We start from the raw sequence: 24,656 nt of genomic DNA on the forward strand, positions 1-24,656 counted from the left end.
CCAATTTGTGGTACCCATGTACTTAGATGTTTAGAACCATCCACTGGAACATGACTAACCTACCAAACACCATACTTTTAAAAAAAATTGACTCTCCCTCCCCAAGAAAACATCTAATAGCAAAGCTCTTCAGATAAGTATGGAGGATCCAGAGCCATTCCCTGTCTTAGCTGGAATGCTGACTGGCTTGATTGTTTGTAAGTATTGTACAGGCAACCACAGGCTTCTGTGACTTCCTAAGTGCAACAGTCCTGCAATGTTCAGAAGACATTATTTCACTCCCATCATTCCCGACTTCTGGCTCTTACATCTTTCTTCCCCTACTTGAAGGGTGGCCTCTAAACCTTGAAGTGGGGTATGACATAGATATTTCATTTGTGACTGAGTACTGATATTTATTCTGTGCCCTTTGGCCAATTGTGAATTTGTATATTAACCACAATACTGCACAAAGAAACCTCTCAAATGTGATCTGAATGCTGTTCCATTTTGAGTATAGAAATAAGAATTTAGAGGGCAGTTTGATGCTGTGTCCATTTAGTAAAATAATAATAGCATGTTCATCCCTGGGACATTTGTTCTCCTGACCCTTTGATTCTTGGCCAGGTTTATAATACTAGGCATGTTTTTTCTTCTGTGAAGTGGGCTCTAAATGCAACCAGAAAGCAGTTAGTTACCCAATAATATTTGTACCACTATTGCACCCATGGACATACATTGCCCTGTAATTGTTATTGTATGTAGTTCACAACTTGGTAAGGTTGTTGATGAGATTTTTCTACCAAGTATCCTGAACACCAACTTCTGGTACTTCAAAACCTATCCAGTAAGGGGGAAATTTCTAGTCAGTTTCCAACTTGATTTTTTTCATGGCTTGTGACCAAAGTGTGTCTTGTCTGCAACAGTAGGCTCTTATAATAAAGTTATGGTAGTTAATTGAGAGCCTTGGTAATATCCTGTATTATTTTGGAGAATTTCTGGTACACATATGACAAACAACTTGAGGGGGTCATATCCTGAAGCTGATAATAGGCTGTTTATTTTGTCATCTATGGATTCTGGAAGGAATATTGTCCTCACTGTAGAGTAATTCACTCTTTTATATGAATATATCTAAGGAAACAAGGGGTAAGAAAACCCATAGCTCTTCACACTGTGTGACATAAAATACCCTCTCACATGTTAGTTTTGCTTCAAAATTATCCAATTTTTAAAATTAGAAAGGAATAAGAGGCTGTTTAGGCTCATGTACTTTATCTATTTCAGTAATTTTTATTGATTTTTTTATAAAAGTTATATATTTTTATTGAAGACAATTTAAAGTAGGGATAAGCAAAAATAAGATAGAAAAGTGTCCATTATTTTACTTCAAAAGCACTACTAACAATTTGCTATATTTTTATTCTTCCTGTTTTAAAATCATGTGTGTGTGTGCAATTTCCACAAAATGATACTGTGTAATTGTTATCCTATTTTCAGCTAAAATATTTCATAAAAGACCTTTTATATACCTTCATATTTTCCCAAAGTTATTTTTAAAGTCTATACAGTCTCCCTCCATTTCATTGAGCTGCAATTGCTAAATTGGCAGTCATTTCTATATTGCTAAATATTTCGTTATCTCTAAATCTATGCTATTTAAATAGTATGACATTGTCTGTCTTTACAGATTTTTACACATCTATGTTAGGTTTTCAAGAACTGTTGTAGTACTTTCACCTTACACAGAAGCAAATTACGGCACAAAAATGAAGAATCCACTGTCTTAATCAATGCAATGAACTCCTGTCAGAGCTAATTCTAGACTATTCAACTCTAAAAGTTTGGTTACTCATTCCAACCTTTACTTCCTAGTCTCTCTCATAGAGTTCTTTTTCTAGTTATCTCCAACTGTTTCCTTAAATCCAATGGCTAAGTTAGCTTTCAGAAACTATGGAGTTTGGCGGTCACACTTATTTAGCAAGTCTTCCACTGTCATCTCCTTTGACCATGGCCTTCATTACTCATCAGTCATAGAATTCTTCTCCCCTAACTCATCTGTATCTACCTCAAAATAACACTCTAGGAATCGAGCACAAGTACCTAAGAGTGTCCATATGATATGAAAACTCTTTTATCCTAAGTCCAACTCCTTTAATATACATGGAAAAGTCTGTGACTCTAAGGAAAATCTTTGGACCTGGAGTCAGAAGAAAATGGCAGTGACAGTATTGAAACAGTTACTTTACAAAAGAAAGAGTACTTCCTTTGTGTTTACATGCATTTTGTTAAAGAATAATTTACTTCATTTCAGCTTTACCATATCTTACAAAGTTCAGTATTAGTGTTCATATATCACAGGTACTAAACCTCAGGCATAAATTTGAACAGGATTCATGTGCCTGGCATGGTGGTGTGCAGCTATAATCCCTACAAATTGGCGGTGAATTGAAGGAGAATAACAAGTTCAAAGTCAACCTTGGGTACATGTCAAGAAGCCATCTTAATAAAAACAAACAGTGATGATACAGAGACTAAGCACTGCAGATGCCAATTTGTGATATTTCAAATTTGCTCTTTTCTCCGATAATGTCTTTTCACTAAACCACCATGCACTAGAGAGATCATCTGTTTTTATCTCATTTCAGGAGAATTCTTGAGTTTTGCTGATGACTTACTCTCTGGCCTGGGAACATCTTGTGTAGCGGCTGGTCGAAGCCACGGAGAGGTCCCTGAAGTCAGTATCTACTCCGTGATCTTTAAGTGCCTGGAACCAGACGGTCTTTACAAGTAAGAAGGGATGGGTTTGTGGGGAGTATGAAGTAGTGAGTGAGAGTTAAGCCTGGGAGGGATAATAGGAGTAATTCTTTTCAGAGCAGCCCAGTGTTTCTTAGCTTGTATGCATGTGACCTTGGGAGTAAAAGTTTTAGAAGTTTCTGTTTAGAATGTAGACCACGGTGAGGCATGCAAGGTGAGTAGTATAGGGTCCATAGAGGCTGGATACTAAATTCTATTGTATTGTTCCTAATGATGAGTAATCTGCAACCAAGAAAGGGTCGACAGTTTACTCTGGGTCACAGAACAGCTTATTATGGTGGGCTGCCATGGCAATCCATGCCTACTGCTCTTTTCTGTTTATCATAGTGTCCCTGAGATATGTGTATGTGTATATATGCATATATTAACTTATACTCATATATACAGCTCACATATGCATCTTCTTTGATATGTGTGGGTATGTGTTTATGCTTGTGTGTATATAAATGTGTATTGTTGAGATGTTAACTTTTCAACAATTACTCTTTTGTTTGTATCTTTTATTTACTCATTTACTCATTTTTCTTTTATTTTCATTATTTTTTATTCATCACTTAATTTATACATCTACCCAACCATTCATTTGTCCCCCATTTATCTATCCTTCTGTCTCTTCTTCCACACATCTATCCATATAATTTATCCATCTGTTTATATGTTCTCACATAGAGTTTTCATTCACTCCCACATTTTCTAACAGTCTTCATACTGCACTTCAGGTATCCAGGGGCCTGACAAAATAGGCCCTATCCTCGAGTAACTTAAAGCATGACAGTAATATGAAAGGTTACATACATATGGGCTTTTTATATTTACTTGTATAAACTTAAATAAGTTGCTCTGCAAATATATCGATAGACCAAACTCAAAAATATGAGAACTGGACCTTGTAAGCCAGACTCTACAATCTCACATTTGTTATGATTCAAACTTTCTCTTAAATCATGTGAGGTCAGTGAATGCTATAGAAATATGGGTTCTGCAGTATACAGAGATATCTGTGCAAGACAACCAGAGAAGTATGATTGTGCCTTAAGGAACAGCCATGGACTTGATGGTTAGTAAGAGGACTGCATTTAGGCTTGGGGAGCACAACTCTACAGCCTTGGAATCAGTTCACACTGGGTGTCTAGGCTCTGGAGTCTCTGCACCTGTGCAATGCAGCAAGCACACAGCTAAAGTAAAAGCTGTACGATCTTTGACACTAAAAACTCTGACTCCATTGAGACGTAGAAGTTTTAGAACATTTTCTGATGGCTGAATTCTGATACCTCTGCCCCTCCTTAAGGGCATACACTAGAAGCAGATAGATAGATCTCAGTTCAAATTAATGCCTTTCTCTTTATTAGTGTTCATTCACTGAGCCTCCAGTTCCTTGTCTGTGAGAATGTATGTGTCTCTTGGAGACTTTTCTCTTTTAGTTCATCTTTCCATCTATCTACCTGTTCATCTAACTATCTACCCTTCTAGGCTCCTTGGTGTGAGCCTCTAATTAGAGTGTAACAAGTATCGACTGTTATCTCTGTTGCTGTTGCTACCTAATTATGGCAATTGTGAATTTTCTCAGTGCCCAGTCTATCCCTTGATTTATGGGTAAGATGAGTAAGCATATGAGTAACAGGTCAGAGCCTTACCTGATGGTTCTCATCCTTTAAGTCAGAAGGAGTAGCCCTATCTTTGGGTGGCATTGTAGCAACATTGTGTTACCTTAGCTAATGTCTACAAAAAGTAACGTGATGTGTTTATAAATTCCCCCAAAGCAATAGATGCTGAGAGTTAATGAATCTGCTACTATCCTTTCATTATGTCAGATATTTCTCTTCATTTCTTCTTTTTGCAATGACCTGGCACATCTCTGCTTCCTATCTCTTGGGGTAGGGTCTCCTTCCTTCCTCTGCTTTGGGAATGTTTTTGTCATGAGTTTGTCTTCCCTATCTCTGGACACCTCTGTGATTTATTTACTTTCTTTTTAAATAGATTTTATTCATGGCCCTGGGACCTGGGCTGCTCTGACAGGGAGCCAGGGTGTTGTTTGGAACAGTCCCCCATCCCACTGGTGGCTCTCCTCCCGTGAATTCTGACCGACTTGGTCTTGAGTTTTAAAATAGCTTCCATATCTGTTCTTGGGGTTTCTCATTTTCTGCTTGCTCATTCCTCAGCAAAATTTCTCTTCTTCCTTCTGAGCCAAGAATAGTGCATGTGGCAGGAGAAAGAGCCTAGGCTTTGGGGACAGGCTAGACTAAGTGAGATCCCCATTCTTCCCCTGTGTGCTTAGAAAGAGCATAGGCTTTGGGGACAGGCTAGACTGAGTGTGATCCCCATTTTACCCCTGTGTGCTCAGAAAGCGTCCCAGACAAGTGATCTTCCACTATTCTAAGTGACAAATTCTTCCTCTAGAAAAAGGTTGGTAGTCACTCCTGCCTCACAAGGTTCTACAACAGAGAACTTTATTATGAATATTAAAAAGTACTAGAAGCACAGTTTGCCAGAATGCCTGGTGCATAGGAGGCCATCAGGAAGGGTTAATAATTTTCTCCTGCCCATTTTGATTTCTGACTCAATCCCTCATTACCAGGGTCATTTTCTTTCAAGGACAGCTCTGGAGTAATAATTGGTTTCAATGAAGCAAGATTGGGTCCTACCAGCTCTGAAAGGTATCCTCTAGGATGACTAGGAAAGTGGAAGGGGCAGATCCAGAGAAGAAAAGACTCAGAAAGAGCAGAATTTTCGTGACAAGCCTAGTCAGACACTGTGTATTCCATCCAAGCTCCCCAAAAGATTAACTGGCAGGAAAGAAGAGGACCTCTTAAGTGACTACCAAAGAGCCTGGGCTCATGCCCTGCTTCCTCTGCTTCTTCGAGGCTTGGACTCCATATGGCCTGCCTGTCCTGAAGTTGAAGCAACTTGTAATGAAGATGCCTTAGAGTCACTGTAACTTGAGAGTTCTGGGTATCATAGTTTCACCGTGGAATCCATTCTCAATCCCTGCCCCAGGACTCCTGCCCTTCCCAATTATCTGCTTCTGTCAGGGCCTCTCTGTTCACTTATTACTATCTCTTTATCTTATAAACTTTCTCTGGTTATTTTCCATATGGATTCCTGTCTGTGTCTGTCATTTGCCTTCCCATTTGTTGTTCTCCTAAGGTTTTATTTATCAGAGAGCATCTCAGTCTCTCCGCTCTATTTCTCATTTGAATTTTTGGCTCTGCCCTTTCTCATCTAAACTCCCTTTCTTTGCCCCACCTTGGAAGGCAAATTGCTTTTGCAGCCCCTCCACCCATGTAGTTTTACAGTGCTTCAGGGTGAGACCAATTGGAGGAGTGAAGATCAAGACTGATTTTCTGTCCTAAGCTCACCCTCCTGTAACAAACCAGAAACATCAGCAACCGTGCCCCATTTAAATTGAATTTCCTTGTTTGTTTCATTTGTTTTGCTTTGAATGAAAACAAACAAGAGCATAAAAAGGAGAGGGTCCCCCAAAGGCCCAACAATGGGCCAGCTTCTGATCCCCTGGGTAGTTGGAGTCCAAGCATGATGGGAGTGTCCACTTGGGCCAATGGCTGAAGCCAGGCTAGGCATCTGTGGTCCCTGTCCTTACCTGGCTAGAAGCCTAGACACTCTTCTTGTAACTGCTTTCCAATTTCCTATTACTCAAGGTAATTAGCCTCTGTCTTGTCTTGGCTGCCTTGCCTCCTCTAATAATGGCTGGCTGCCAAGGGGTCCTCAGTGAACATGCCAGGAGCAGCCAGGCTTGATTCCTAGGGTGGGGGGCTCATTCCCACACATTCAGAGGCTTGCCTCAGGCCCACCTTCACCTCTCTGGCTTCTGCTCTATGAAAGGAATGCCAAAAGAGCCTGGGTACTTCATCCAAGTGCCAGCATCCGTGGTGGGAACAGAGTCTCAGAGGAAAGACTTCGTTCTAGTGGGTGGGGCTGGACGAGTAGAAAAAAAAACAAGGCCCTAGAGGAAGAAGGGAATTGCATAAAACAAGGTTCTGAGGTCAGAAGGCAGACAGCCATTCTTGCTGCTCAATACCACCTTGAGCCAATTCCTCCTCCTCCTCCTCCTCTTTCTCCTCTAGGAATGAAGTTCTGCATGCATAAAGAAAAGTTAAACTCAGTGGTCCTGAGACTTATGCACTAGGTAGACATTCAGAACCTAAACCAGAATTCTGGTTTTCACAGGGCTTCACCTTCACTTTCTGGATAATGGTAATAGCAATACTCTTACATGAAAAAATCACTGAACCAGGAACTATGCAAGGCATACATGTGATCTCATTTAATTCTCACCATAGCCCTATGATTTTACAGTCACATAACAAAGCGGGACTAGAGCTGACTTCACATCCCAGGTGCTCACAATGCACGCACAAAGTTCTACACATGCTCTTGCCCACACATGTGGGTGGAGTTGTAAGAAGAACCAGAAGGGGGCTTTGTAATAGCAAGCAACATTGATAACAATGGGAGGAATGTCAGACTTTGATACCAAAAAACTTAGATCATAGCCTTTGCATCTTAGGAAGTGCTTCAGGCCTCATCTTTCCCATCTATATAATAAAGATAATTAACCTTCTCTGTAAACTAGGAGATAACAAACTGTTTTTTCTAAATATCACACAAGATATTAGGTGAAATGATAGTTTGATATGTTCTTAGATTGTGGGCACATGTAAAGGGTTATCAAAGAAAAGCAATAGGAAAGACAAGGGGGCTTGTGAATCTCCACACACCTAGTGATATCCCACACACATACACATACACATACACACACACACACACACACACACACACACACACACACACACACACACACACACACACCCCAACCAGGCTTCTGTAGGAGATAGAAATAGGTTTTATCTTGTCTGAAAACCTTTGATTTAACCACTGTGTGGTCTTGGACAAGCTTATCCACCTCTCTGTTTCACATGTGAGGTAGAATCATGATAGGACCTACCTTACAGGAGAACTAATACATGAAAAGGGTACAAAACACAGCCTCACTCATTCTTAATCCTTGACGAAAAGCAAGAAGAAGAGTAACCATGTTTTCTGTTGGCAGCTGGATGCTCACCACAGTTCAGTGGGAGAGTATGTTGTGTTCATCACTGACTCTGGGCCCCTTCCCTCATCACTTTCCAGGAACACCTATTTCTTTAAGCTACTTATCACCAAAGCCCAATTTCACAGTGTTTTTCCCTTGCTTCTCTCCACAGTGTTTCCTTACTTTCCTTCAATTTCTTCCTTGACCCTTCCATAGATTCCAGTTGCCTCATGCACAGTTAGCAAAGCCATAGTGATTAGTGTGTTTGTTTCTCATCTGTCCTTTCACACTGCTAGTTCATAAGAACAAAATCTATGCCTCCCATGCCATGCCCATTCTCTATAATGCCTAAAACTGTGTGATGCCAGATGAAAATCCAATAAACACTTATTAAATGTTGAATAAATATCTAATTTAGTGCAGAAATCTAGCTCACACCCACTTCTCTTTAGTTGCTCACAACCCTCTACCCCCTCTCTCACCAGTGAAGGAATTCCCAGTATGTACTAGAGTGATTATTCTGCTACCATCCCCCACACCTCTTCTGTCTCTCCCTCCCTTCCTCATCTTCCTTCCTTTTATTTCTTTTAAAAAACCCTATTTGTGTCAATCCTTTGAAGATTTCTGTATCCAGGAAGAGTAAGTAAGGCACAGAGGTGCTTGAAAACTTGACTACAGCCACAAAGGGAGTAAGTGGAGAAACCAAGCTATACCCTAGGCCAACACAAGGCCAGTGCCTGAGCTCAAAATTACCCTCGCTAAATTATGAAAAGAATCTGCCAGAATAGGGACCTTTTACACAGATAGGTTGGGAACAATATATAAAACTAATATTCAGCTTTCCCATTAACTGCTACACAACTTACTCTGGAAGTTCTAGCCTTTTTATGCTCTGCAGTCCTCACAGCGCCATACAAATGGTAAACCCTTGGTGTCTGTGGTGCCCACTCTGCCTAGGAACAGACTCCCAATGCCATTTTAGGTGCTTTCACCCCAAGCTTTCCCTAGTCTCTAGACTCCCATGTTTCCACAAAGAAGTTCTAGCAACTAGCCTAGGGATGCCTTTCCAAACACTCAGGGGCATAGAGCCTGTGTGTGTGGCCTTTCTACCACCCTCAGGCTACCATTCATTCCTGTGTACATTCTAGGAAGCCCATTGCAAAAGCAGCTAAGGGCACTACCATGGATACTATAATTACATATTAAATGACATTCCAACTTTTTTTTTAATTTACATTCCTACCCTACCCTCTTCATTTCCTCTCTTTGTGCCAAGAATCAGAACAGAATTTACTGGAAACAGAATGAAAGTCATCAAGTCTTCTAGGGCTAGCTTTCAAAAGTGCTTGCCCAGTTGATGAGAGGCCAGAGACCCAAGGGTCACTCTGTCTCTTGTCCTAAGTGGCTATGAGGCCTTGGCCAAGTGATTTACAATTGGGATGTCTCAGCTTATCCATTTGTAGACATTTGAAGGGGTCATCTCCAAAGACATTTTCAAAATTGAGAACTTGTTCATCTCCAGAGATTGGAAGAAGTGGGGAACCCTAGCCAGGATTAGTCCACACAAGGGACTTTCATTCAGGGTACATCTAAAATTCTCTTCCTTTCCCTTGGCTTCTGAGCCAAGTCCCAGACATGACCCAGACAACATCTGAGGGACTTCCAGCTCCTAGGAGAGGGGAGATGTACAGGGAGGAAGTCTTTCTGGCTGGCCATGCTGCAGTGTCTGAACCAACATGGGATGAAGCTGCTGCCCAAAGTGGATCAAGGACAGACCAGGCAAAGGAGCCAGAAGGGGTTGGATGTGGCTCATGCCCTGCTCTTTCCTGACTGTTTCTTTAACATTGCAAACTTGTCTGTTATTTTTTTTGCTCATCTTTCATCATCTCCATCCTTTATTCTTTTCCTTTTTTCTTCATTGCTTCCATTATTTCTTTCCTCCCTTTCTTGCCTCTGCTCCCACCTATACCCTGCCATTCATCTTCGCTTCCACTTCTGTCCATTTCTTTATTGCTTATGCTTGTTCTTTTCCATCCTCTCCCTCACTTTCATTTTCCCTCTCTCAGTTGTGGGTACTACCTCCCACTCTGTGTCACTCTGCCTGTATTCCTGTCTTTTCCTTCCTGCATGGCTCTCTCATTGACTTACTGTCTCTTTGTCTGCATCTTTGTTTATTCTGTTCCATTCTCTTTGTGTATCATTTCTCAGTGTCTGCCTTGTACAATCTCAGGATCATTCTTCTTCCGTCATTCTCTACATTTCCTTCATTCTCCTCCCCTCATGTTACACCTCTGCCTATCCACAAGGATCAGCCTGTTATCATGTTCTGCATTAAGCAGCCAGCTGAGCATGGCTAAGCATACCTGATGTCACCAGGGGCCAGAACCTCTGATGCCCCCCCAACCCCAGTCAAAAGGCGTGTGGACTGTCCATGGCTATGGTGCCCAGCTTTATCAGTCAAACAATGAGGGTGAGTGGGGCAGCTTAGTGACTTAATTCTCTTCAACATCAGGTCACACTGACCTCTCCAAAATGCACATTTGGGGCCCCAGAGAGGGGAAGAGCTGTCTTCAAGCCAGAAGCAAACACAGCCATGTATCCCTAGCCAAGAGAGACTCACAGAGGAAAAATAATGCTGTTTTTCAGCCGACAGACAGTGAGGCTCCTAAAACCTGCTGGGGACTCTAAGACAGGCTGTTTCTTTCCTCAAACTGTGTCAGGATTTCATCCAGGAATGGGACACCAGCCAGGATTCCAGAAGGACAGGGCACAGACTGCTCCTGTGAACTTGTAGAGGGTGGAAGGGAGTGGAAACTGACTCTGAACTATAAAGAGTCATTGAGTGACAAGCAGAGGAACTGGACTTTCTCCTGAAGGTAATGGGGAACCACCAAAGTCTTCTGAGGAGACATGGAATGGATTTAAAATGCTTTGAGGTAATGATTCTAGCTATAGTGTGGAGAATAGACTAGGTTGGATTGAGAGTCAGATAAACAATTGGATGCAGGTAGAAAGAGAGTGGTTGGGCCTTATAGTTTAGGAATTTTTTGCTTTTTGAGACAGGCTTTCTCTGTGGCTTTGTAGGCTGTCCTGGAGCTTGATCTTGTAGACCAGGCTGGTCTGGAACTCACAGAGTTCCACCTGCCTCTGCCTCCCGAGTGATGGGATTAAAGGCATACGCCACCACCACCCAGCTATAGTTTAGGACTTAATAAAAAAAAAAAAGTGCTGGTCCAAAATGGAGCAGCATAGCTTAGCTCATTTCCACATTACCTGAAATGGCTTCTTCTTTACCTCATGGATTACTGCAGTGTGAAAAGCTGTAGGAAAGGTTATATTTGTTGGCCATCTACAACATGCGTCAAACTAAGATCGGCATGTTTGTGATAAATTTTTAGAGCAGTCATAAGAAACTAACAGACATTAAGACAACATCTGGTAGAATACTGAGAATGAGAATTAGAAAACAGGAGATGCCATGGTGCAGAAGAGAATACAGCTCAAATATGAAAGACCAGGATGGGAGAGGTCATGTTACACAGAAGACAAAGGCCTCGTTACCAATACTGTATCTTCATGAAGATAATGGGGAAGCTCCATGGTAGATATGCTGTGTTGTTTGAGCTGCATGGCTGTAGGAAAGAGATAACTTCCAGACATCTTATAGTTGGCCACATGAAGAGTGTATCTGCACAAGGAATTTAACGTCACTTGCTGTGTGTACAGGTGAAAGAATCAAAATCCTAGAAGACCTGTGTGCCCCATAGGCAACAGAAGCAGGATTAACACATAGACTCTCGACCATGTCTCTTTAAATGATGTTTTACTATCATTGTCTATATTAGTGTCACCTTTAGGGACAAGCACAGAGAAGCTGAGTATGGGAACAGATTCTTCCATGTGGGTAACAATCCTCACCTAAGCATGGACAAAGAGCCTTGTCTGTCTAAACTTCACATTCCTGGAGAATACCACAGCAGGTCTGTGGCAAAGTCCTTTCCTGTTCTGACTAAGACTCTAGGAAAGAACCCAGGGCAAAGGCCAGGTCTTCTAACCTTTTCTTGTTCCTTTCACCTTGGCTACAGAATAGGCCTTGCACAGAGGCCTCCCTCTTCCCAAGTTTACTCCCATTTCCATCTGTGAAGGACAAGACTTTGAGTAGACTTGTATTGTGAAGTTGTTAGCAGACTACAGGGAATCAGCATTAATTGGGATGTGCAGAGAGGCAGAGAGGAGACAAAATCCAGACTTCTGGTATTTTTTTCCTTTCTGCTATGTTCTCTTTTTCTCCTGAGGACAGGTCCTTCCATCTGCCAATAACCCCAATCCATGTTTATATTTGAAGTACAGAATAACAGTGCCTGGAAGTACAGACATCACCAATCCATATATCCCTATGGCCTAACCTATGTCACTCAAAGTGAGAGTGGATTGGATCAGGGTTCTTAAATCCACATTAATCCACATATTGCTTTCTTATCCTACATCCATGCATCCATGTACCCCACCCATGTTGTCTGAGGCTAAGATCATATAACTGGGACAGGCTGCCCTAGGGACATTCTAACCCTTATGTTGTTTTCTGACTATATATAGTATTTATTTTTTGGAGGGATGTCATTATTTCTATATCTGTGTAAAATAGAGATATTGCTGCTGACTGATGTAGAGGATTTTAGTTTTGTTTCTGTTTTTACTGAGATCAGACCTCAGTATGAAGCTCAGGCTGACCTGGAACTTGCTCTGCCTGTCTAACTGGCCTTGAACTTGGCATATCCCTGCCTCCACCTCCTGAGTGGTAGAATTGAAGGTGTGAACTATGTAGCCCATATGGGAGCTTTGTTGTAAAACAAATACAAGGTTGTTCACCTATATGGAACTCCCATAAACAGGGTAGCCAATAGAACATCAAACATATCAAATCCATGTAACATCCTCCTTTAAATGTTAGTGTTTAGAGACAAGAAATAAGACTCCACCCCCCAAGATATTCTTTCAAGTGAAATGTAGCCAAATTGGGGTCATTTTCCCATAGCACATGACAAAAGAATAGATGTTTTATGCCTCCTCAGATTATTCTTTACAAGTTTCTTGAACCTGTCCCCAATATAGTTCTTGTCTTTAGAGTCACAGGGAACCTGCCACTGACCAATAGTAGGACAGACTTCAGAAATCATGTGTTACATGTCTGTAAACACATAACAACCAAATGGTCTGATACCTAATTCAGCAAACACCAATGATCAGTGATAAGCCCCCCTCCATGATAGGATGGATTTAGTGTTTGATATAAACAGCCGTAGCTATTAGCAATGAACAAACCAATGTCAGGTGACTGACTACCATTACCATCACCATTAACCATTTGTCAAGCTTGACAGCTACATACCAGCATTGTGCTAAAGTCTTTAGGTCAATTCACTCTTAAAAGCTGAGCAGTGTTGCTAAGTACCTCTATAGTAGGACAACAATTCCCTAATTCCCTATTTTATACATAAAGAAAACAAAACTTAAGCATGACTTCCCAAGGTCACATAAATGATAAATGGCAGAACCTTGAATATAACAGAAGTTTTCTGACTCCAGAGTGAACAGTATATCCATGTCTCCCTTACACAGAGATTGAGTTAAACTTTGAAGACCTATGGCTCATGCTGAAGGAGCTTTACCTGGTATTGCATAGGGGTAGAATGGTATTGGCTCACAATGAAGGAATGGGAGTTATAAGGAAGTGATCATCTGTTATAGCCAGTGCTCCTAGAAGGTGGTTTCTTTGATCTGGGTTTTGGTAACACTGAATGGAGAGAATGGGGAAATTTACATCCTAAAGTAGAAGAAATGGTTGAACCAACAGGAAGGAGATGACATATTGAAAGAGTCCCACCTGAAGACTGATAGAAAGTTCAAGATAATTGAAGTATATAGTAGACAAGGCTGAGAAGCAGGACTGCTACAGCCCTATGATGCAGGCTACAGAGCCATTGATGTTTCTGAGCAACAGTGAGAAGGAGATCTGTGTTTAAGAAATGTATCTGTGCTATACGATTTAATAGAGGAGACTGGGGCTGGGGAGAGTTGTCAAATGTGTTTATAAGAATGCCAATAAGAGGCAATTGTTCAGGAATTATATCCATATCATGGGATGGAGGGCAAGAGATAGACAATTGAGTTACAGGATGTGGGACAGCGGTATTCAGAGTTTCCTTTGGAAGTCTGACAAAGGACAACTAGTCATGTAGCCTCTTGGAGACTGTTAAGGTCAAGATTTGAAAATTTCAAACTTCAATCTTTAAATCTGGATTCAGATCCTGACTCCACCAGCCGGTCTTTGAGTAAGCTCTGAAAACTCCTGAAGGCCAAGTCAAAAAGATCACTACACGTTTGAGAGCAGCCTGGACTACACAATGAGTTCCAGGCCCTCCTGGGCTAAGAATTATAACCTGTCACAGACACACAAACAATGCTTATCCGCCTCCCCACCCCCAGCATTAATTTACATTTAAAAAGCAGGAAGAATAATATATTGTACATTGAAAATGCATGTGGACAATTTAATTGAAAAGTTTCCATATCAGTTCCTGACACCCAGTAGGCTCTTCATTCATGTGAACTCCTTTTCAGGGTCTTCACTCTTACTGCTTTATATATTCATAGTAATCCCGTCTCCCTGTCTCTCTCCACCGAGTTTGTTCTTTCACTGCCCAACTTCCCTCTATCAGCCCTCTTTCCCCAGGATGTCAGAAATGAAATAACATTCTTTGCATGTTTGTTCCCCAGTGCCTGGCAGCCTTCCCACAGACCCCTGGCTGGGTCACGACTGATTTGCATTAGCATGTGCAGGCCAGTTCGAAGGGGAGGGAGAAGCCCTGTTTACGGGGAGTTTCATTAGGTTCTCTTGCCAGAAAAGGGAGAACTGAGTATTCCTTTCTGGGAAACATTCACAGATTAGGATAAGCAAAGAAGGCCCTAGGAGCTGCCTCGCATGCGGCCAGGGTGTGGGTGAGTGGGCTGCTGCATGTCTGACCTGGGGGCTGTATATGACTCCTCTCACCCTTATCACATGCCAGGAACTTAATACGGTTAAATTGTTCTCTCTGAATCTTATCTCAGTTCTGTAACAGGTTGAAGAGGCATTGCTCAGAGCGAGGAAGACACTCAGAAGCCATGGGAGAAACAAACAGAGGTTTTTCTGGTTTCTTGATGGATATGAAATCCACAAAAACATCCTTGAGGGAAAAAGGCAGAGGTGGCCCTACCGATTTGTATTTTGTTTGTCTTAGCTTTAATCTTGGGAAGTTTTGCATATTATCCATCTTAGCACCATAATTGTCTTCCAGGAATCTCAATATCCTTTTGCAGATTTAGATAGCCAATGGCAGGCCAGGAGGACAAGTCCCTGGAGATGTCTCAGGAGTAACATTGCTAGTGTGATGTGTGCTGCCCCTGAAGGCAAGAGTTACACCAATTGTAGACAGACAAATTGAATTTCTTGCTTTTGATTTAATAATTGTTGCACACATGTGTGTGTGTGGGGGGGGTGACGTACTTATTTGATTATGGTGCTGAATCTTGAACACAGGGACTTATTCATCCCAGAGAAGCACCCTATCATTAAGCTAGGTCTCTAACCTCCTCCCTCCCCTGACCCCAGAGACAGACTGGCACTAAATAGCTCCGACTATCCTGAAACTCACTCTGTAAACTAGGCTGGCCTTGAACACACAGAGATCCACCTGCCTCTGTCTCCCAAGTGTTCCAATTAATAGCATGCACTACTACTGCCCAGCTGCCTCTTTCTTCCAGCTTCACCTTCTGAGTAGCTGAGATTATAGGCCTATACCACTAGGTCTGACTTCACCAATTTCCTTTTCATCTCCTCTGATTCTTCTCTGGAATATCATTTCTCCAACTAAAACCTTTGGAATTGCAAGTACTTAAAACAAGCTTTCTACGCACCAGACACCAAGCACTTTCCATCAGTATGCTCACCTATACCTCTCAATGAGGACAGTATTCCATCAGTGCCAGCTCACAGATGAGAAAACCAAATCCCAGAGATGTAAAAACATCTGACAATGGTCAATATCAGAGCCAGTCTGGCTGAGGCCAAGTTCCCAATCACTAACTAATTCACTACCCTCATTAGCATCTAATGAGAGTCTTGGAGAGCAAATCCTATGTTCTCACTCACCACAGGGCTTTGGGACATGCCACATGTCTTCTTTTGATAAATTTTGCTTATCTTTCAGTTGTTTCCTAAACTGGCACCCTCCGAGCTATCATCTGAATTATCTTCCCAAATACCATTTCTTCTGCTACAATTATCAAACTTGATAATACATAGGTATATATGTGTTCTATATGGTCTCTGTTATACTGGGAAGTTTTTCAGTAAACAGCATGTTTATTTTGTTTTTCTGTATGTGTTTAGCTGTACATACAACAGAAGGCAATAATTATTTCTTTTTGTGACATATAATTTATTATATAAAAAACATGTTATGTAATGTGCCTCTAGTCATAACCATAATAATTAAGTAGAGGCTTTTTCTCTTTACTTTCTGGATAAGTAAGTAAAGAGTCCTGGTGGCTTAATAAACTAGCTAATGTCCCAGAGAGTGAGAGAATAAATATCTGAAAGACCTCCATCCTCTAAGCTCAAGGCCCTAGTTCTGACTCTCTACACTGTACTGTCTTCTACTAAGCCACATAAGGGATACACAGAGAAATTAAATCTAGTACTCACCCTGACAAGTTTCCCATTCTTCAGGGAGGAGCCAAATGTGCACAGACCACTATGTCACAAGTTAATTAATTGGTAACGGGCTTTTTAATATACAGCTTATGAGCTATGGGAAAAGGTGGTTGAGACAACAAAGAAGGTTCTGTTTGTTTTGTTTTGCCAGGAAATAAGCCCCCCTTCACTTTTCTTTACCCAGCCATTAGTCTCAAAGCATTTGCTCAAATGTACCATCCTCTCTATGAGCATCAGTGTTTGTTTATCCCACTGGTGTGTGTCTACTTCTTTGTAGCATTCTGAACTGCATTCTTGGAACTCAGAGATGAAGCAGACATTGCCTCTGCTTCCATGGAACTCATAATATGTGGTCAGTGATACAAGTCCTCGGAGGAGCAGGGTCTTTCTGCCCAGTGAAAGCTGGCTGGAAAGAGTGACAGGGCAATGGCATTGATCTTTAGAAGTTGATTAGGATTTGTAAGATTGGGAAGGAGAAGAAAATGGTTTCTCAGGGACAGGAAGTCTCACCTGAAAAGTTATTGAAGAGCAGGACAACATGTCAGGGTTATAGACCATATAAAGTCATCCTGGTACAATACAGCCATTCATGAATGTGTCAAGCCTAATGACCTGGGTGGGCCTCAAATCATGAAGGGACTTTAGGGCAAGCTAAGGAGTATGATTTCTAAGTTGAGAGCGAAGGAAACCATTATGGATCTTGAGATGGCTGCTCGGTAGACATAGTCAGACTTGCTGGAGCCTCATTTTGGCCAATATATTGGTAATGGAGTCATGGTATGCAAGAGCTGTGGAAGCAAATCAGGAAGTCAGACTCAGCTTGCCTTGCTTGAATAATGTCAGCACTCCTTGCACTGGGAGGCCAGGACATGATGTGAGTCTTTGTGCTCAAACTCCATTCAAAGTTGGAGAGAGGGTTCTTTAGTATGTACTGAGCTACCTAAGGAGGAAGGATGAGTTGGTAAGAGGAACAAATAAAGCTCAAAGTCTGATAGCCCCAGCAGAAGCCCATGAAGCTAAAGACTAAGGAGAGTCTATCTCTAAGTCTTTTCAAAGCCAATGCCATTAAACATTCCTTACCACACTGCTCCACCCACCAGATACTGTAGTTTCCATATGAGGTGGGAGGGAAAAGCAGAAGGCCCTACTGAGGTGAAACAGCCAGACTTATCAAAATAGGCCACAGACTGAATGGGTTCCTGTGAAATGTGAAACAGCCTTCCTAGAAGTTTTAGCATCAAATCTAGGCCCCAGGAAATAGTTGCAGAGCCAATAATGGCAAGGCTCATTGCTGCTCGATGAAGTGAGGTGAAGTTGAGTGGCCAAGAAGCTGCAGTTCATTAGTGCCCCATCCTGTCTCAGTCCTTGGACCCATGGAGACCCTATAGAGATTTGTTTTCCTGCAAGAGGGAAACAGTTGTGTCTTCAAAGTCAAGGTGAATGCAGCACAGGGATCTCTAGGTCAGCCTTTGACTAAGTGCCAGCTCTATCACTCTCCAACTATGTGTCCTTGCTTTAAAAGCCCCCTTGCCATCCTGCTCACAAACAGCAAATTGTCTGGATGCAAAAGGTGGCCAATAAACCCTGCTTTGTCTTGCTGTCAAGGTTATTTGTACAATAAGCTTTGAAATGTGTAAATTGATAGGTGTCAGGGATGCATTGTTTCTTTTAATCCTTAGAACCAAAACTAAAAGCAGAAAGTGTTAGGAAAATGTGATCATCTTCCACACGTTACCCATGCATGTCAATACAGTGTCACATTTGCCTGAGACTTCAGAGAAATCAAAATTAAAGATGCACTTAAAGACTGTGTTGCCTGCCCCTGTCAGTCTCATTTTAGCCCTCCCTCTAAAATACCACCACCATCCTGAATCTATGTTAGCCTAACCCAAAAGCAAAGTGGGCTAATATTTCCTTATTGTTTATTCTTTAATTTGCAAATGTCATTCCTGGTTTCTTACGTTAACAAGTTGAAACTACTGCTGCTCCAGCTGACACTTGCAGCCTGTATTGCTTTTGTTTATTGTTAATATTAATTTGATTTCTGTAGTAACCACACATTCAAAGCCATGGCACAGAAAGGCCCACAGGGTCTTATCTGTCTCCTGGGAATCTCCCCCACTCCCTTTTTATGTCAATTCCTGCAAGAAAATAAATATTTGAATAATGTATTCTTCTAATCTTGTGCTTACGCAAAACCTTACGTCTCTGTGAGCTTGGCCAGCCATGCCAAGGTCTTATCAGCACTAGATGCCTCAACCGTGCCTGGCCAGCCCATTGCCCCCATTTGGGTAACTCAAGGTTTCAACTGTTGATGTGTCCAGTCAACCAGAGAGGCTTATCTCATGGGGCAAAGGAAGCCGGATGGTGGTTTGGGGCCAGAGATATTAGATGAAGGCTGTACAAGGTTGTGTGAGTTCAAAACAGCAGTGAAATCTTACTGTCTAAGACAAAGAAGCATCATGGTGATGGACACACAGTTTGTGGAGAGGACATAGACTGATGGTGGGTTTGATGTTACATTATACATATCTCAAGCATACATATGTCCTTATGTAGTGACTGCACCACTATTCTGAGTCTATTTCCAAAGTGGAAGGGCTACCTCACTGTAAGATTCTTGCAAGTGTAGAGAATAGGTAGAGCCTACTGTGCCATAAGCACCATGCTTGTGATTGCACTATCAGATATATGGATTGTGGGAAGAAGAGGTAAGTGGCCCATATAATAAGCAATGGCCAGAGCAATGTGGCCAGTGATTTAACATCAAAGGAGTGGAGGAAGGAAAGTAAATTGGCAAAACCCAAACAGGCAAAACTTTCCTGTTACAAATATTGAAAGCCACACTGATATCTCATACCAAATATAATGGAGTCTGGGCAAGAGCTTTGAGAAAGGCACCTCTCTTTGGACTGTTTGCAGTCATTTGTAGGGAGTCACCCTAGCCCCGCCCAATAGTCCTGGGGCAGGTACCAGGTGGACCTGGGGAGTCGCCCATAAGGGCGGGGTGAAGGAAAGCCGGAATGACGTAAAGGGGGCTTCTTAAGGGACTACACGTGGGGACGGGAGCCCTCTCTTTATTTCAAAGCACAGCCGGGTGAAACACAGGCCAGAGCTAGGTTAAGAACCCAGCCAGCGCGGCCAGAACAAAGAGAGGGCTCCCGTCCCCACGTGCAGTCCCTTAAGAAGCCCCCTTTACGTCATTCTGGCTTTCCTTCACCCGCCCTTATGGGCGAGTCCCCAGGTCCACCTGGTACCTGCCCCAGGACTATAGGGCGGGGCTAGGGTGACTCCCTACAGTCATTACTAAATGTCATTCACAATCCAGAATGCCAAGGTGGTATTATTCACCATAATGAAGGTCTATACAGAATCCCAGCTTAGATTTGCATTGAGTTCACTGTGAGACCTAGGGCATACTGACTGCCTTTCTGATCGTAAGCTAAATGAAGGTGTTGAATTAGAGACTAGACAAGACCTCAGTGATGAGATTATTTAAGTTCCTTTCAGGAACTCGGGGCTGACAGAAGCACATATTTGAACTTTATACTATGCCATTGGCAGCACCCAACTCCATACTCTATTTCTCAGACCTGAGTCAGTGAGGGTTACAAATCCTAACCTCAGGATAGGCTTTAACAACTTCCTTGCCTCTTCTCTTACATATTTGAATAGTACAACCTTCTATTCTGTGTTGTTTATGTTATTTTCATGCGACTACATCTTATTTACCTAAATAGGTATGCATTAAGCATTTTCAGTCAAGGCATACTTGATTCATGGCATGGATGCTTTATAACAAAAATGTAATGTATTAAGGGTCAGATAAACTCTGACAGTGGATCCTGCCTTGGAATTGGCCATCCATGTGAGTCAGGTATCCCACTTCATTCATATGTATACGGAGAGATGATAGCTAGATAGATCCCCTTGGGGAGTAGCATTTGATTGCCATATATCCTCTAAATTGGTTCTATAATGTTTACTGATACACAAGGCTGCTATGCAATATCTGTGTTTATAACAGCTGCACGAAAGGTATAAGTATAGGCAGAGTTGTAGCATTACTGTAGAGCAAATAAATGGCCACTTCAACAGCCAAAGTAGGTTGTAGACTTCCTTAGTAAGTATATTGTTGATTAGTATGATTTCTGGGGGTTTGCTTGTTTGTTTGTTTTGTTTTTATTTTATTTTAACAACCTTAGCTGTCCTGGAACTCTCTTTGTAGACCATGCTAACCTCAAACTCACAGAGATCCACCTGCCTCTGCCTCCAAGTGCTGGAATTAAAGATGTACTCCAAATAAACCTTTTCTCCCCAAGTTTCTTTGGTCATGGTGTTTCATCACAGGAAAAGAAACTCTAACCAATACACATGTGTAGGTGTATTTCCAAAGGTCTTTGCAGCTTAGCTTGAAGAAGCTATGTTCCACATTACAAGTGATGGGAAGAGATCAAAGATCTTTAGAAAGAAGTATGGTATTAATGGGTCAGCACTTCAGTAATATATCCTGGAGAAAGATTAAAAGTAGACTAGAAAGATGTCTGTATGAGTGGGGAGGGGTGAGAAATTGCTTAGGAGAAGACTACAGTTGTCTAGATGGGAAATGATTACAGATTTTAAACCATCTTGCATTGGAAGGGGGACAGTGGATCCATGGAAACATTGATAAGCATTCAGATTCAACTTTGAAACTTCTTGTATGAGGAGTGAGGTGGAGGGATGAAAATGATAATGGGGAAACCACACAGGGACAGAATAGATGCTGCTGTCATTTTAAATGAGCAGCATAAGCAGATGAGTCATTTGGAAAGTTGGGGCCTGAAAAGTGTGGAGGCAGGGGTTTGATTTGTCTAGGGATATCACAGTGGAGCTCTCTAGTGGGTTATTAGATTATACTCACTGCAAAGAAAAATTACATAGGAAAGTATACACGGATATGTGTGTACACAAAGATGTGCATTTGCTCTCTCTCTCTCTCTCTCTCTCTCTCTCTCTCTCTCTCTCTCTCTCACACACACACACACACACACACACACACACACACACACAAACTGCTGGCTATTTCCCAACATCTATCACTACCAAGACAAGACTGTACCTGTACCTCTTTGCGTTCTCTATATTGTGTGGTGCAATATAGAGAATTTTATCCTACTGTTTCTATATAATAGTCAAACAAGCCAATTCCCAGAAAGAGAATTCACTCTGTTAAAGGTGTTGAGAAATCAGTAATGAATTTAGAACAAAACATTAGGCTTTCATTTTAAGCATTTCAACATTTGAATACACACACACACACACACACACACACACACACACACACACACACACACACACACACGCTGGCTATTTCCCAACATCTACCACTCCCAAGACAAGATTGTACATGTACCTCTTTGTGTACTTTTGGAAAAGAATATAGAATCATTATCAAATGGTGTGATGTGAGCTAGAAATTCATTAAGAATTGAGATATAGCATGACAGAAGTTTAAAGGTCATAGTTTTGAAACCAGGCTGCCTAGCAGTGCATCCTAGCTCTGCCATTTATGGGATAAGTTGCCTAAGCGCCCTGTCTTCTCACTCTGCTACAAAATACAAACTATCAAATATACCAGATGAGACTTACTATGGTTTGATGGGCTTGCTAGTACATTGCAGGCATTTGATCCATGGGAAGGGAGTACATCTAGGGTGTAGTACTTAACAATGTCCCACAGGGGCATCACATTGCAGCAGAAAGAGAAGGGCTTTTGAAATCCAACAAACTTAGGCTCAGAAAATGGCTTGCCAGTGCCTAGGTGGAATGAGCTTGGACAAATAATATCAGGTATCAGCTCATTTTCTTCAGTTATAAAATAGTGATGATACTTATTTAGCAAAAGAAGGGAAGGATAGATGGAGGTCAGAACCTTTCTAGCAGGGGACCTGAACTAAACACATGTAAAATACATAGTCACACAATATACCTTTTTCTTTTAATTCTTTGAAAATTCCACTATGAATAAAATTTCTTTAAATAGATTGTGTCCACGTCCCATCACCCCTTCCACTTCACTCCTCCTGGAGCCCCCCATTCTCTTTTCAGCTTCATGTCTTCCTCCTCCACTGCTTTCTATTCTTCTTTATAAGCCAAAGTCCAGGTAGTGCTGGTCATAGGCAGATGGATCTAGGGACATTCACTGGAGCACATGCACATGTTAATAAATACGTACTGAAGGCTTACCTAGTAATCTGTCAAAGGTTTTGACACATCAATCAGTGGATGAAACCTAACCTAGTCCTAATTCTTATGAACTTAAAATGCTAGTGGTGGGGGGGGCAGATGGATTAGCATAATAAACAGGTGAATATCCAGCATATTGTGATGTCATGAATACTTTAAGGAAAAGATTAGATTTGAGCCAGTGATATCGGAAGTTTGACATAGTTGAAATTTTCAAAGGGAACCTCATTGAAACAAAGTATTAACCACAAGAATTTGAGAGGGATGAAGTGGGGACTAGAGTGGGAGCATTAAGGAGACTAAGGAGCCAAGGCAGGCTGCTGCAGCATGCCTGGGAGTCAAGGTGCAGCCCCACTAGCTGAAAAGTACTGACTTATTGCTGTTTAGCAGAGAGCCGTGAGATCCAGAATGGGACCTTTAAGATTACGAATTCTAAGTCCATCACCATTTGTTAAGAATTGGACATAGATTATCTTACCCATGCCACAAAATCCTCCAAATAACCTGTGAGTCCTGCAGGCGGAGCTTCATCCATTTTCTTGGCATGAAAACTAAGGCTTACAGAGACTACAGTGTCAAGCCCAAACTATGGAGATGAATCCTTAATCTAGAATGTTCTCTACTTTCATGTTCATGTACCTAGACTCTAAAGCAGTGGTTCTCAACCTTTCTAATACTGGGACACTTTAATACAGTTCCTCATGTTGTGGTGACCCAAGCCATAAAATTAATTTTATTGCTACATCATACCTGTAATTTTGCTACTAATAAATTGTGACATAAATGTCTGATATGCAGGTGGTCTAAGGTGACACCCGTGAAGGGGTCATTGGACCCCCCAAAAGGGTCATAACCCACAGGTTGAGAACTGCTGCTCTATACCAACCTAAGGAGTCAAACAGTTCCAGTGCAGTTCTCATACTCGCACGTTTACAAATAAGCCAAAGACATGGCTGTCCACTGAGCATTTCATTGACGCTTTCCAGTTTTCTGCTTAACTAAAGCTTTTTGTTACATGAAGAAACTTGAGATAGTGTTGGAGCAAGAATGATAAAGAAGAGCCAGCTCCCAAACACCCACCAAGGCCACTATTGTCTGGGCAGGCTTCTGATTTCCTTGTCTGTTTATTGTTATTGTTCCTGAGATTGAACTCTTGGCTGTGTGCATGCTAAGCACACTCTACCACTGAGCCACATGGCAGCCCCTCCATTTTCCACACAGATATTTTTTTTTAGATATAACTCACATACGATTTTAGACTTCAAACATCACAACAAATTCCAGAACATTTTCCTCACAAAATAAATAAATAAATAAATAAATAAATAAATAAACAAACAAACAAACAGGACTTCACCCCCTCTATTCAGCTTCTGGCAGCCACTAATCTGCTCTTTGCCACTAGGAATTTCCCTATTACATACATTTTATATGAAAGAAATCATACAACTTTTGATCTTGTACATCTGATTTTTTCCACATAACATAATTTTGTCAAGGTTCAGTGAAACAGTGGCTTGGGTAATAACCACATTCCTTTTCATGGCTGAATAACGTTCAATTATATGGCTGTACCAGATTTTGTTTATCCATCAATTGATGGATAACTGGGTAATTGTACACTTTTTCTGGCTATTAGAAATAATGCTCCTATGAAATTCCCCACGCAAGTTTTGCCATGGATGTCTACAGTTCTTTTCAGTCTGTGCATAGAAGAATTGCTGAGTCTTACAACAACTCTAGTTTGATTTGAGAAGAACTAATAGAACTACCTAGAGGAGCCACATCAGAAAGCTCTGGGGTCAACTGAAAGACTATACCTCCGTA

The 24,656-nt window shown here is 41.6% G+C and overlaps 1 protein-coding gene across 1 annotated transcript in view; it reads left to right on the top strand.

Annotated features, from left to right (window-relative positions):
* LOC100750695 (astrotactin-2) overlaps nt 1-24,656 on the top strand; it is a 933,092-nt gene that overhangs the window by 881,748 nt on the left and 26,688 nt on the right. Inside the window, 1 exon segment of the mRNA XM_027400261.2 lies at nt 2,628-2,769. Coding sequence (XP_027256062.2) covers nt 2,628-2,769 — 142 coding nt within the window.

Source organism: Cricetulus griseus, chromosome 2, assembly GCF_003668045.3.
Source record: "Cricetulus griseus strain 17A/GY chromosome 2, alternate assembly CriGri-PICRH-1.0, whole genome shotgun sequence".
Lineage (NCBI taxonomy): Eukaryota > Metazoa > Chordata > Mammalia > Rodentia > Cricetidae > Cricetulus > Cricetulus griseus.